The following is a 14,936-nucleotide window of genomic DNA, read 5'->3' on the forward strand; positions in this document are numbered from 1 at the left end:
CCACCTAGGTAAAAAAAAACCCCCTCCCCCCCCCAAAAAAAAAAGACACAAAACCCTGTCTGGAAAAAAGGGCCCAGTGGCTGTGGCATAGCAGTGACACAGGTGCCCACAGAACTGAAAGCCACATGGCAATCCTGAATTTGGACTTCTGAGTCAACCTAAAAATATGCGGGGCCTGTGAGTAAGGTGCCCAAGATCCTGAGGAATTGGAGGGCTAGGGAAGGGCAGTGACGGCATGGTGGGACCTTACAACGCTGCTTTTCTCTCTATCAAAAAAAGAGAGAATCTAATTCTTTATCTTGTGCACATGTGAGACCCTTATTAAGACCTACCCTCTAAGCAAATTTCAAGTATATAAAATAATATTGTTAACTATATAGACGATTGATCCCTGACTTATGATGGATTGGCTTAAGGTTTGTTTTTTTTTTACTTTACAAACCTGTATGAATTCAGTAGAAACCATACTTCAAATTTTAAATTTTCATAGCTGGCAGTATATGGCAGTATAATACTCTCTTGTGATGGTGGGCAGTGACAGCAAGCCTCAGCTCCCAGTCCAGATAGGATCATGAAAACCAATTCCTCTGTAGTGGAGCATAAAGATAGTCAGTACTTGCTGTAAAGTAGTCTTAGTATTAGATGATGCTACCCAACTGTAGGTTAACATATGTGTTCTGAACAGGCTAAGGTGTGACATTCTGTAGGTTAGATGAATTAAATGCATCTTCAACTTAGAATGGATTTATTGGATGTAGCTCCAGCATAAATCAGAGCGTCTGTGGTCACCTGCTGTGCATTAGATCTCTAACACGCTGTAGATCACATGTTTAGCTGTGAATTCCCGTAAGTTTTATTATGTTTAAAGATGAAGCTGGAAATCTATATTTCAGACAGATTTGTTTTAGAATCTGTATTTAGAACAGTTTCATTTATTATGAATAGTACATCTGCATTCACTTGCTTGGTCAGCCTAGTCCCTGTCTCAGTCATTACCACTTTGCCTGGTGGTACGGTCAAGTACACATCCTGCCTGCCTTCAGGGAGGGGGTGGGGGTGGTCATGTAAGACACATCAGTTACTCTCATCGAACTTTCCTTTCATTGAAAATAGGTGTTACGAGAAAAAAGAATTCCTCCTTGGATGGAGGTGGCCCTTATCCCCATGACTGGAAAACCAAGTCTGTACCCAGGATTGTTTCTTTTTACCACTCCATGTAGACTGGTCCGACCCGTGCAGAACTTGGAATTAGGCAAAGAAGAACTGATTGGAACCATGGAGCAGGTACCTAGAGTAATACGATAGGCGGGCATGTGTGCATATATAATAACTTTGAGTTATTATTGTTGTTGCAATAACAATTAGACTTCCCAAGAAAGCCAGACTTAACTTCTGCCTCTTCTGTAACCAACACTAAGAAGTTTCCGTGTCTTACGTCACTCTGGGACCTGAGAGGGTTGGTGGTCATATTACCAGCCTTTCCAGCCCTGCCCAGCTCTCAGAGCTCCTTTGCCCCTGGCTCAGCTTCAGCTGGCAAGAATGAACATTCATTAGATCTCTCAGTGTTGCATCTTTACAACTGCAAAAGTGTGGGCTTCATGCTGCTTACTTCCAGTTCCCTTTCACAACTGGGCTGGTGGCCATTTAGAATGAACCATGTAAGGAGAGTGGTCTTCCTTTCAAATCTTTGAGTACTAAAGTTGGAAAAACACTAGGAGCTGACACTTTAGCGGTCACAGCGATTCTGGCCTTGAATCCCTCCTCCTTCCTTCTCTCCAGATCTTCATGAACATTGCAATCTTTGAGGACGAGGTGGCTGCTGGAGTCACCACACACCAGGAGCTCTTCCCTCACAGCCTGCTGAGTGTGATCGCCAACTTCATCCCTTTCTCTGATCACAACCAGAGTCCACGGAACATGTACCAGTGCCAGATGGGTAAGTGGAGTGGAGGCTGGTGCTATCACATGGAAGAAAAACTCTTACAACTTTTTGTTGTTGTTGTTGTTGCCAGAGGGCGCATGTGCTCAGCACAGAGAGGGAAAGATAGAAAGCACCCTCCCCCGGAGAATGATCACACCACAATCCCTTCTCCATTTCCCTCCTTCTGGGATTTTTGGCCGTACAGACACATGCGTCTCAAGTCTTTTTCAAGCTGCTGGGTTTGGGACTCAAACCACAGGGTCATCTTAAGATCTTTTTGCCATAGGGTATGTGCACTCTCATAGGAGAGACAGGGAAAGTAAGAAAGCACCTCCCAAGGAGGATGGCCATGCCATAGTCCCTTCTCCATTCTTCTGTCAGGATTTTGGGCATGCACATACACACACTCAGAGTGATTTTCAGGCTGCTGTGTCCAGGACTCAAACTGTGGAATCTGCCATGCGGGGTCCAGCATCTTAATTACTATGCCACCTCCTGGCCCAAGTGTGCCATATTTTTAAAGAGTTACACTTGTTTACTTCAGGTTTTTCAAGTCATTTTATTCTGAATTGATTCTCTGTACTGTGACGTGATCTTACCTACCACCCATGTATGTACCCTGCTACTCAGAATTGACAAATATTGACATCTTACTCTATAATAAAGTAATTGTATTAGATATTAATGACTCTCCCCCTGGCCTAGGTGGTAGTACTCTCAGCAGTAAACACCTGCAGTTCTAGAAGTCACAGGCCAACTATGGGTTAGGATCCATGAAGCAGCTTGAATATATGCTGGCTATGTACACGTGTGTGTGCCCAGTGTCCTGACAAGCTGGAGGACTTAGGATGGGGTCGCCATGTGATGATACCCTGTCAGTGGTACTTCTCTCTTTCTCTCCACCTCATTCCCTCATGTGTACACTCTCTCCCTGTCTTGTACATGCGCACGTGCTCTCTTTATCATGAATAAAATGAATTTTTTAAAAATTACTATCTCCTTTTCTCTTCTAAGTAGTGATATTCTGTAGTTTGTGTGTATCCTTCATATCCCCTTTTCATGCTTTCATTACATGTGTCTATAAACTGGAATTGTTCGGTTTGCATTACAAATGTACATAAATAGTGTGCACTCTCAGGTCGTTTTCATGGTCTGGCCTTGTTGATACTTACAGGTCTACTCATTTTCACAGATATGTATCATTCTGTAATAAACATTAAGTATCATGACTTATTTATTTGTTCATTCCCCATGAAGAGAATTTCCAATGTGTATGTGTCACTTTTATGATAACCAAGTTGGAAAAAAAAAGAGAAAATGTTAAATTGTTTTTCTCATTGTAGGAAAACAGACTATGGGCTTTCCACTTCTCACTTATCAAGACCGATCAGATAATAAACTTTATCGTCTTCAGACTCCACAGAGTCCTTTAGTGAGACCATACATGTATGATTACTATGAAATGGACAACTATCCAATTGGGACCAATGCCATCGTCGCTGTGATTTCATACACTGGCTATGATATGGAAGATGCCATGGTAGGTTTTTCCAGGAGATGTAGTTGTAATTTTTATGTATGTATTTTTAATTATTTTATTTACTGTGGGATCACTGAAGAAATATTTGTGTGTCCTCAAATATCTAGTACTTGGCACATGAGTGTTCTGTTGGTTAGCTCCTAGCCTGAGTTGAAAGTGGCCAAGCCTTGAGGGATTACTTGAGTGCATATTAGGAGTGAATGTTGAAGGAATAGTCTTGGATATGCATGATTAGGTTTTAAGTTGTTTATTTTAATATATGTCTGGTGATTTAGAAAATAGGGGAGTTTTAAAATCTTAATGCATTATCATAAACCAAGCGTTATTATGGCCTGACCAGTTTTACTTTGAATATCTTCATTTGACCTCAGTGTTTTAGAGATTATTTGATTTTACAGATTGTGAATAAGGCCTCATGGGAACGAGGCTTTGCCCATGGAAGTGTCTACAAGTCAGAGTTCATTGACCTCTCTGAAAAAATTAAACAAGGAGATGATAGTCTGGTGTTTGGAGTCAAACCTGGTGACCCACGGACTTTGCAGAAGTTAGATGATGATGGATTGCCATTCATAGGAACAAAACTGCAGTACGGAGATCCGTATTATAGCTACCTAAACCTCAACACAGGGGAAAGCTTTGTGACATACTATAAGTAAGTTGGGGTATCTGCCTTTTTTGTTTGTTTCATTTTAAAGTTTATTTATCTCTACCATGAGAGACAGACAGAGACAGGTGTCTCTTACAGTCCTACAGGGTTTTCATGCTACGACCCACCTCTAGGCTTAGCCAGCTTGCTCACAGACATGTGCAAACCTGGCATGGTCAGAGAAGTCCCAGGACATGAGCTTGGGCCCATTCTCATGTGGGTTTGGTTGCCTTACCTCTGCAGCATGACCTGACCCTGTGGGGTTTTTTTTTTTTTTATTTTAGATTTTTGCTATAGGGCATGCATGTTCAATGAAGAAAGAGACAAAAGGAATGTGAGAAATCAGCCTGCAGGGGGGATGGCTTCACCACAGTCTCTTCTCCCTTCTTCTCGGGATTTTAGGCATGCATACACAGGCGCCCACTGTGTTTTTCAAGGTGCTGGGTCTAGGACTCAAAGTATGCAGCTGGCTAGTGGGATCCAGTTCCCTAACTACCACACCACCTGCTGGCCCAACCATTCTGTGCTGTTGTTTTTAAAGAAGTATTTATTTTAATTTTTTTTTTATTCATTTATTTTAATTTGACCAGAGAGAGAGGAAAAGTGAGAAAGCAAACCCATCAGGTCCAGGACATGGTCATCCATTTGGGAGTATCCAGTGCCTTAACCACCATGTCACCTGCTGGTCCCCTTTGTGTTGTTGTTTTTTTTTTTTTTAAAGGCTCTTATCAGTGGAATTGCTAGAAGTTTTAACTAGAGAATTTTTTTGGGAAAAAAGTAGTACTTCGTTATTGTCTTAGTCTGTTTGTTCCTCTATCACAAAATACCTGACACAGGGTAAAGTGTTTCTTATAGTTCTGGGGGCTGGGAAGTCCATGATCAGGGTGCTGGCAGGTTGGTGTCTGGCAAGGACCTGTTCCTCATGCATGGTGCCATGTAGGTGTCCTTATGTGGAAGGTGGCTGGGCAACAAGGGGCAAACAGCACTTAAGTCAGTAGTCAGTTCATGAGGGCCCTGTCTTCATGACTGACTGACTTTCTAAAGACTCCCATCTTTTTTATTTATTTATTATTTTTTTCAAAAAACATATTGTCTTGCCATGTCATGATTTTCCTGCTGTAGCCTCCCAGCAGCTGGAACTATAGGCACATGCTACCATAACTGGTTTTGAGGTTGAACTAGGAATCAACCTAGGTCTCCATGTGGCATCAGACTGCAGAGCACTAGCATGTGTGCACCTGTGGCTCTGTGAAGGCCCCACCTTTTAATACCACCACAGTGGGTGTTAAACTTCAACATATAAATTTGGAGGTAACACATTTAAACCGCAGCAGATATTGTCTCAGTCATAATTGAAGTGGCATTGCTTAAATGAGACAAAGATCTGTATCTGTTGAACTGCCTTTGTTTTCTATGTTTCTTGTTTGCTACAATTTATGAGAGATCTGTGATCTTTAAAGCTATATTCAAACCTCTCATCTTTCTACACATTGTTAGTAATGTTTTCTAGACAAAGTGTTCAGTTCATTACATCTCTTACTAAAAGTAAACAGCAGGTGGTATGGTGGTTAGGGTAACTAGATTCCCACCTGGCTAACTGTGGATTGAGTCCTGAACCTGGCAGCTTGAAACTCACACTGGGTGCATGTGTATGCATGCCCAAAATCCCGAGAGGAGAAGGGAGAAGAAGGATTGTGGTGTGGCCATCCTCTCCAGGGGGTGATTTCTTACTTTCCCTCTATATATATCTCTCTGTCACACTCCTCTCCAGTGAGTATACATGGTCTGTGGAAAAAACCTTAAATAAATAAATAGATAAATTTTTATTTTAACTTTCTTTTACAACAGCGTAGTTACTTTTTTCTTTTCTTTTTTTTAATGGGGAGTTTACTGTAGGGCATGTGCCCTTGCCAGAAAGACAGAGAGAGACAGAGAGACAGAAAGCAAGAAATTCCTTCTCCTCCATTCTCCTCTTGGGATCTTGGGCACACATGCACACATACCCGGCTTGAGTTTAAGCCACTGAGTCCAGGACTCGAACCGCGGTCGACTACATGGGAGTCCAGTAACACAGCCATTATGCCATCTGCTGGTTCCAGCGCAGTTCCTTTCAGTGCATCTTTATAATAGTTTCTTAGTTGCTTTCGTTGCTAGTATTCTTTCAGATGAATGTAATTTCATCGAGGACATAATCAGTAACTATATTTGTAAATACATTTAGGGATATCTACTCTATTTGTTTTGCAGAATAGAGGTACAAATAAATTTTGCAAATACCTCTTGTGAAGCACTAATTATATCAATAATACTTAATTAGGCCTGTAAGTTTTGACTAATCATTTGACTTTATATGGTTATTTTTTCCTAGGAGTAAAGAAAATTGTATTGTGGATAATATTAAAGTGTGCAGTAATGACACTGGGAGTGGAAAATTCAAGTGTGTTTGCATCACAATGAGAGTCCCTCGTAACCCAACCATCGGGGATAAGTTTGCCAGTCGTCATGGGCAGAAGGGCATCTTGAGCAGATTGTGGCCAGTTGAGGATATGCCATTTACTGAGAGTGGGATGGTCCCAGATATTCTGTTCAATCCTCACGGTTTTCCATCCCGCATGACCATTGGTATGTTAATTGAGAGTATGGCTGGGAAGTCTGCAGCTTTGCACGGTCTCTGCCACGATGCTACCCCCTTCATCTTTTCAGAAGAGAACTCAGCCTTGGAATACTTTGGAGAGATGCTAAAGGCTGCTGGCTACAACTTCTATGGCACTGAGAGGTTGTATAGTGGCATCAGTGGGCTAGAACTGGAAGCGGACATTTTCATAGGCGTGGTTTATTATCAGCGCTTACGCCACATGGTCTCAGACAAATTTCAAGTTAGAACAACTGGAGCGAGAGACAAAGTCACCAACCAGCCTATTGGGGGCAGAAACGTCCAGGGTGGAATCCGTTTTGGGGAGATGGAGCGCGATGCTCTACTAGCTCATGGTACGTCTTTTCTCCTTCATGATCGCCTCTTCAACTGTTCTGATCGATCTGTGGCCCATGTGTGCGTGAAGTGCGGCAGTTTACTCTCCCCACTGTTGGAAAAGCCACCTCCCTCCTGGTCTGCCATGCGCAACAGAAAGTACAACTGTGCTCTGTGTAACCGCAGTGACACCATCGATACTGTTTCTGTGCCTTATGTTTTTCGGTATTTTGTAGCTGAACTGGCAGCCATGAACATCAAAGTGAAACTGGATGTCATTTAACTTGATGGTGGCCTTCGGGTTTTAATCTATCAGATTAAAGAATTGAAAGTTTCTGAGTCTCTGGTATAACAACTGAAGTTGATTTTCAGTACATTTGTTTTTTAAAAATTATACATTTATCTTCTCTTAAACTCCTGTACTAGGGCCAGCCAGTGGTGGGGTGGTTGGGGTGGCTGGATCCCACATGGCCAACTGTGTAGCTTGAGTTCCAACATGGAAGCTTTAGAAGCACACTGGGCACGTGTGCGTGTGTGCCCAGAATCCAACAAGAGAATGGAAAAGGGATTGTGGCGTGACCATCCCTGTCACTATGTCTTTCCAGCAAGCATATGTGCCTTGTAAGCAAATTTTAAAAGAAAGAAAAAGTGTGGCATTATGTAGGTGGCATAATGGTTATATCACTAGACTCCCATGTAGTCGACTGCAGTTTGAGTCCTGGAGCCAGCAGCTTAAAACACACTGAGTGTGTGTGCATGCGTGCCCAAAATTCCAAGAGGAGAATGGAGAGGAAGCAATGGCATGGCCATCTGCCCTGGGGAATGATTTCTCGCTTTCCATCTCTCTGTCTCTTTCTGTGTCTCTGACAAGTGCACATACCCTACAGCAGAAAATCACTCTTCAAAAAAAAAAAGCTATGCTGAAGCCAGGTGATGGCACACTGGTAACACAATAGGACCCATGTGGGAAACATCCTGAGTTCACATCCTGAGACCCACTTGATCATGTGTTTGCCAGCCTATGATCTAGACTGGCTGGGAGGGTTAGACTGCAGTGTGAGAAACTTGTTGGGGTTCCTCTCTTCTCTCTCAAGAATAAATAAGTATTAATATAAATTTTAAAAATGCTATGTTGATAAATAGGGTGTCAACGATAATGCAAACTATTCTCTCTGTAATTTTTTTTAATAGCCACATCAAAGTCAAAACCAGTAGAAATATTTTGACTGCTTTATTAAGGGGTGACTTTCATATAAAAACTGCATTTGTTTAACGTGTACAATTTGGCTTTGAGCGTATGCACAGACCTGTGAGGCCATCGCCACAGTCAAGATAATAAACATGCATCCCTTTCAAGAGTTTCCTTGTGCCTCTTCAGTTTGGTCATTTGTTTATTTTGTGGCAAGAACACTTAACTCCAGATCTACTCTCTTAACAAATTTTTGGGTGTACAATGCAGTATTATGAACTGTTGGCTCTAGTTGCACAGCAGATCTCTAGAACCTACTCATCTCACATAACCGAAACTTCATACCCACTGGACAGTGACTCTATTTGCCTCTCCTGTAGTCCTAGCCCCTGGCAATCACCATTCTACTCTGCTTCTATGAGTTTGACTACTTTAGATACCTCAAGTAATAAGACTGTGCAGTATTTGTCCTTTCGTGTCTGGCTTATTCACTTTAGTATATTGTCCTCCATGTTCATTGGCATTGCATATGGCAGGATTTCTTCCTTTATTGAGTATGGTTGATAGATAGTCCATTGTATATGTATACTACATGTTCTTTGTCCAGTCACCTGTTGATGGACATTAGGGTTGTTTTCATCTCAGGAATAATCTTAGCATATATGTTTTACTAGGGAGTGAGCGCATTTGACAGGGAAAGTGTGACAGCACTCCCCACCTCCATGGGACATAGCTACATCGCAATCTCTTCTCTATCTCTTCCCAGCTTTTAGAGTTTGGGGCATGCACATGTGTTCAGTGTGTTTTTCACGGCACCTGGTCTGAGACTCTTAGCCATGTGATTGGCCAAGTGGGATCCAGCCACCCTAATCTCCAGGCCACAGGCTGACCCAATGTATCTTATTTTAATGTAACATGTAACCAAAATGTCATTTCAATACCTAATGAATTTAAAATTTAAAAGAAATTATTTTTTCATACTAACCTGAAATCCAGTGGATATTTTATAATCAGTCTGTTCTATATTTGTTTTTTTTTTTCTGTATTTATATAAGCTGCTTCTATATCAGTTTGAAGAGTGCTGCTTTTCTTCTTAGTGTACAATATTTTATATGGGTTTATTATCCTGTTGGCTGAAGATAACTTTGTATGCATTATAAATATATGGTGCTTTTTATAAGGATAAAACCTTTCCTGAGTCTGGCTTTCACTGACCTATCACTAATGATTAGTTCATTGGGAAAGTAATGAAGTATTTTTTCTATGCAAAAACGAATCATGACTTTCCCAGTGACCCAATATATGGCAGACAGTACTAGACTGAGAACAGCCTGCCCATTTAAGATATATCCTGGCTTTGTGTCATGAAACTGATGTGAAAAAAAAAAAGGAAAAACACATAAGATCTATTGGCTGATACATTCCCCCTACCATTAATAGAATTGCAACTACACATTATCTCTCCTTATTCCAGCCTTTGCGGACCTCATGATCTAGTAGCTGAAGTCTGTTCAAGTCTCTCTCTTTTTTCTAAACTTGCTATAGGGCATGTGTACTTGCCAGAGACAAAGTGGAGGAGCAGCCCCCCCACCCCGGGGGGGAGGGATTGATCATGCCGCAATCCCTTTTCCTCTGTTCTCATTAGGATTTTGGGCATGCGCACACACATGCCCAGCATGTTTTTTAAGTCGGCAGGTCTGGGACTTGATCTGCCACGTGGGATCCAACTGCCTTAAACTCCACACCACTTGGCCAACCCATTCCACTTTATTTTTTAGCAGCATTAAAATAATTTTTTCTAAAAACCTTCTTTTTAGCTTTTAAGTTTAAATTGTAGATTTTCAACCAAGTAACTAATCCTGGAACAATCCACAGGGCATATTCAGATTTCACCGGTTTCGCATGTGCTCATTGGTGTGTGTGTAGTTCTATTTAACTTTACCACCTGTGTAGATTGACATGAACACCAACATAATCAAGATACACAACTTCCATTGCAGAATACTCATGATATCCCTTCATAACCATCCCCTCCCCCACTTCATTTAATCCTTGAGATTCAATCAAGTTGTATGTCAATAGTTTATTCCTTTTTTCTGAAGGACATTTTGGTATCTGGTTTTGGCCATTAGGAAATAAAGCTGCTCTGGAGAATCATGTACAAGTTTTTGCACAGACAGAAGTTTTCATTTCTTTGGGACAAATTATTAAGCATGAGATTGTTGGGTTATATGGTAGTTGTGTACTTAGTTGCATTTATAAGAAACTGCCAAACTTCAGAGTGGTTGCACCTTTTTAAAAAAAATTTATTTTTAATTTTTTTGGAAATTTTCGCTATAGGGTGCATGAACTCACCAGAGAGACAGAAAGTGAGAAATCACCCCCAGGGTGGATGGCCACACCACAATCCCTTCACTCTCCTCTTGGGATCTTGGGTACGCACACACATGCATCTGGCATGAGTTTTAAGCCACCGGGTCTGGGACGTGAACCACGGTCGACTACATGGGAGTCCAGTGACATAGCCATTACGCTAACTGCTGGTCCCCATGCCCCAGATTCTAATGGGATAGAGAAAGAGGAAGGATTGAAACGTGACAACACCTCATTGGGGAAATCTTTTCTCTCACACACAAACTGGTTCTGGAGGGAGGGTGGAGAAAAACATTTTACAGGTAAATGACCCATATGTAAATACAGTAGTACATAGAGTAACCAATGTCTGTGATATTATAATTTAATTGGATGAGTAATTAGAAAAAATCACCTAAAAAGGGAGTGGAGGTGGAGTGGTAATTTTAAAAAAAGGGTCAATAAAACTGCTTTAGTGTATCACTCACAAACTGATAATTCTACTTATCTCTATGAATGGAGTATCAGTACAAATTACCTAGCATAACAAATAACACCTATTGTGAAAAGATTGAATAATAGTGTTACTTATTTCCATGAAAGGAGTATTGAGATAACAAATGAATACAACAAAAGCCCAAAGCAGCAGCTGTCAGTCTTAAGGCCAGAGGACCAATGTGGCCCGCCACCTGTTTTTATGAGGCTTGCAAATTAAGGATTGTTTTTACATTTTGTTGTTTTTAATTTGCCAGAGGGCACGTGTGCTCACTGGAGAGAGACAAAGAAAGAGAAAACACTCTCATGGGGTGTGGCTATGCCATAATTCCTTCTCCATCTCCTTCCTTTCAGCATTTTAGCCTGACATGTTTCTCAGTGGCTAGGTCTGGGACATGAACCATGGGGTGGGCCAGGTGGGATCTAGTTGGCCTAACCACACCACCAGCTGGCCCAAGGGGCTTGCATTTGTTTGTTTGTTTTTAGAACTTTTTGCTATAGGGTGAGTGTGCTCACTAGAGAGACAGAGACCAGAAGCAAGAAATCATCCATAATCCCCCAAGAGGGGATGGCCATGCCACAACCCAGCCTCCATTCTCCTTTTGGGATTTTTGTGCCTAGTGTGAGTTTTAAGCTGCTGGGTCCAGGACTTAAATTGCTGTCGACTACAGGGGTGTCTAGCAATGTAACCATTAATTACACCATCTGCTGGTCCCGGGGCTTGCATTCTTACAAATGTACTTTTTAGCCCAAATGATTTTTTAAATTGGCACAGGGCATGCACAGTCACCAGAGAGAAATTGAGAACTTCCTCTAACAAAGTTTGGTCACATGTAATCCTTTCTTTTCCATTTCTTCATCCCCTCAGGATTTTGAGTACACACACACATGTGCCCAGTGTTTTTCAAACCACCTAGGCTAGGATTCAAATTGTGGTTAGCCATGTGGGACTCGGCTCATCATGCACAGCATTTAACTATAGTTAAATGACTGAGTTGTGTGGGATTGTTTTGTTTAGGTTTTGCCATTCTGTGCATGTGTACTTGCATGAGAGAAGCAGAGAGAAAGGGGAAAAGTGAAAAAACACCCTCCCCAAGGTAGATGGCCATGACTCAGTTCCTTCTCCATCCTCCTGGGATTTTGGGGCACACATGCACACCCACCTGGCATAATTTTCAAGTCACCAAACCATGGTCAGCCATGTGAGAATCCAACACTTTAACCGTCATGCTCCTTGTTGGCTCCAAAGGGTAAGTTATATTTTTGTATATTTGTTTTCAAGTGTTTTTGCTTCCAGGATATACCTCACAGAGACCAATACTATGACCTCACTTCTAGAAATTGGCTTAAAGGAGGGGCTTCCTTTTTGTCTCTCTGGCTTTTCTTTGAACCCTTGAACATTATTATGCATTATCTTGCAGCATCCAAAGCCCCACTTGTTATCTCAGAGTAAAAACCAAACTCCTTGTAATTGTCCAAAAGGCCCTACACCCTCCAGCTTGTTATTGCCCTGTTGTTCCCTATCTTTTATCACCTCAATCCCTCTGCTCCAGCCAAACAACCCTCTTCTTGTTCTTTGAATGCATCATGTTCTTGCCTAAGTTAATAGTCTTTACTGGTATCTCTCCCTGAGACACTTGTCTGTGTCTCACTCCCTCACGCCCTTCAGACCTTTGTTCAAATGTGACCTTCTCAGTAAGGCATTCTTTGGATATCCTTCCAACATGTCCCATTCCCTTCCCAGATTTATCATTTTCTTTAGCATTTATTACTTAGTACAAATGGTCCTTAACTTATAGTGGGGTTGTCCTGATAAACCCATTGTTAGTTGAACATATTCTAGGTTGAAAATGCATTTAATAGGACCAGCGGTAACATGGTGGTTAAGCTGGCTAGATCCCACATGACAATGCAGTTTGAGTTCCAGACCCAGTGGCTTGGAAAACATTCCAAATGCATGTGTTTGTGTGCCAAAAATCCCGAGGAGAATAGAAGAAAAAGAGACTGCAGTGTGGCTATACCAGCTGAGGATGCTTTCTCATCCCCACCACCACCTCCTCTGGTGAGCATATGTACCTTTTTTTTTTGGAGAGGTTTTCGCTATAGGGCGCGTGCGTTCGCCAGACAGACAGAGAGACATAGAGACAGAAAGCGAGAAATCACCCCCCAGGGGGGATGGTCACGCCGCAATCCCTTCTCCTCCATTCTTCTCTCGGGATCTGAGGCATGCACACACATATGCCCGGCGTGAGTTTTAAGCCACTGGGTCTGGGACTCGAACCGTGGTCGACTACGTGGGAGTCCAGCGACCTAGCCATTATGCTAACTGCTGGTTCTCGAGCATATGCACCTTTATAGCAAAAAATTTTTTAAATGCATTTAAAGGACCAGCAGATGGCATAATGGTTACATCACTCAACTCCCACATAGTCAACCACAGTTCGAGTCCTGGACCTGGCGGCTTAAACTCACGCTGGGCTCATGTCTGTGTGTGCCTGAAACCCTGAGAGGAAACTAGAGGAGAAGGGGTTGTACAGTGGCCATCTCCCCTGGGGAGTGATTTCTTGCTTTCTGTCTCAGTCTCTCCAGCTCACACCCTGTAGCAAAAACCTCTTTTTAAAAAAATGCATTTAATACACCTAACCTACCAAACATAGCTTAGACAAGTCTACCTTGAATGTGCTCAGAATACCTACATTAGCCTACAGTTGGGAAAAACAAAAGCCTATTTTTAAATACTGTTGGATGTTTTGTTAATTTGTTGAATATTGTACTGAAAATGAAAGACAGAATGGTTGTATGTGAAAGTACTCGAAGTACATTTCTACTGAATGTGTATCACTTTTGCGTATCATAAACTTGAAAAATCTAAGTCAATCATCCTAAATTGGGGACTAGCTGTGTTTTTATTTACTTATTGTCTGAATTCCCCACTAGAATGTTAAGTCACACTATGATAAATTTTTTTGTCTGCTTTACTGTCATTTCACTGCCTGACACATAGATAGTATTAAGTGTCTTAAGAGTGAAGGAAGATTTTATCTCACTTCAAGGCAATCTTCTGAGCTTATAGTTTCATTCATTCCACTATTACTCTGCCAGACACTATGCTGTGTGTTTGGGCGGTGGGATGTGGGGAGGAGCCCCTTTGCTCATGGAGTTCACAGAGCTTTGACAGTAGGCAGAAAACAGGCAAACTAACGAATACTTACAATAACAAATTCTGGTAAGGCTAGAAAGGGAAAATACAAAGGGCTCCACACCAGATACATGGTGCATATCATCTCAGTTTCTTTTCACAAGAGCATCCTGAAGTAGGTGTCAGGAGGAAACTGAAACCCAGAGAGCAGAAGCATTCCATCAGATCTCTGATTCAAACCCAGATCTGCTTCAGTACCAACTCCATGATCACTTAGGTCTCTTACATTCGATCCCCAGACAAGTCATTTATACTCTGAGCCACAGGCCAACTGGCAACTAGAACTTTGGGTGTGTAGGTGTCACACTTCCCCCAGGGGAGAATCCATCTCATGTTGGAGTCTATTGCAGCTACTTACACCAAGCCCAGACATTTAAGCCTCTTTCCTTGAAGAAGCACACAACTTGTACTTTGGGACAAGATTCAAGGAGAGAATATGGCATGGGTTAAGATTTCATTTTCCTGCAAGAAAAAATCTGAGCACATTTAAGGCAAAAGAGAAGTCCTTTGTCTCTTCCTACCGTCCTTCCTCCTCCTTTCCCCTCTTCTCCTAACAAACTAACACTAGGAAAATTTTAAGAAAGAACTGAGGGACCTCAGGATGAAAGTTTTCTATAGTTGCAGAC

At 41.8% G+C, this 14,936-nt stretch overlaps 1 protein-coding gene across 1 annotated transcript in view; it reads left to right on the top strand.

Annotated features, from left to right (window-relative positions):
• Positions 1-7,409, top strand: part of POLR1B (RNA polymerase I subunit B) — a 31,301-nt gene extending 23,892 nt beyond the window's left edge. Inside the window, exons 11-15 of the mRNA XM_006156652.3 lie at positions 1,114-1,284; positions 1,780-1,936; positions 3,265-3,461; positions 3,860-4,113; positions 6,476-7,409. Coding sequence (XP_006156714.1) covers positions 1,114-1,284; positions 1,780-1,936; positions 3,265-3,461; positions 3,860-4,113; positions 6,476-7,358 — 1,662 coding nt within the window. The 3' untranslated portion in view covers positions 7,359-7,409. The remainder of the gene's footprint in view (positions 1-1,113; positions 1,285-1,779; positions 1,937-3,264; positions 3,462-3,859; positions 4,114-6,475) is intronic.
• Positions 7,410-14,936: the final 7,527 nt, after the last annotated feature.

Source organism: Tupaia chinensis, unplaced genomic scaffold (assembly GCF_000334495.1).
Source record: "Tupaia chinensis unplaced genomic scaffold, TupChi_1.0 Scaffold000511_1, whole genome shotgun sequence".
NCBI lineage: Eukaryota > Metazoa > Chordata > Mammalia > Scandentia > Tupaiidae > Tupaia > Tupaia belangeri.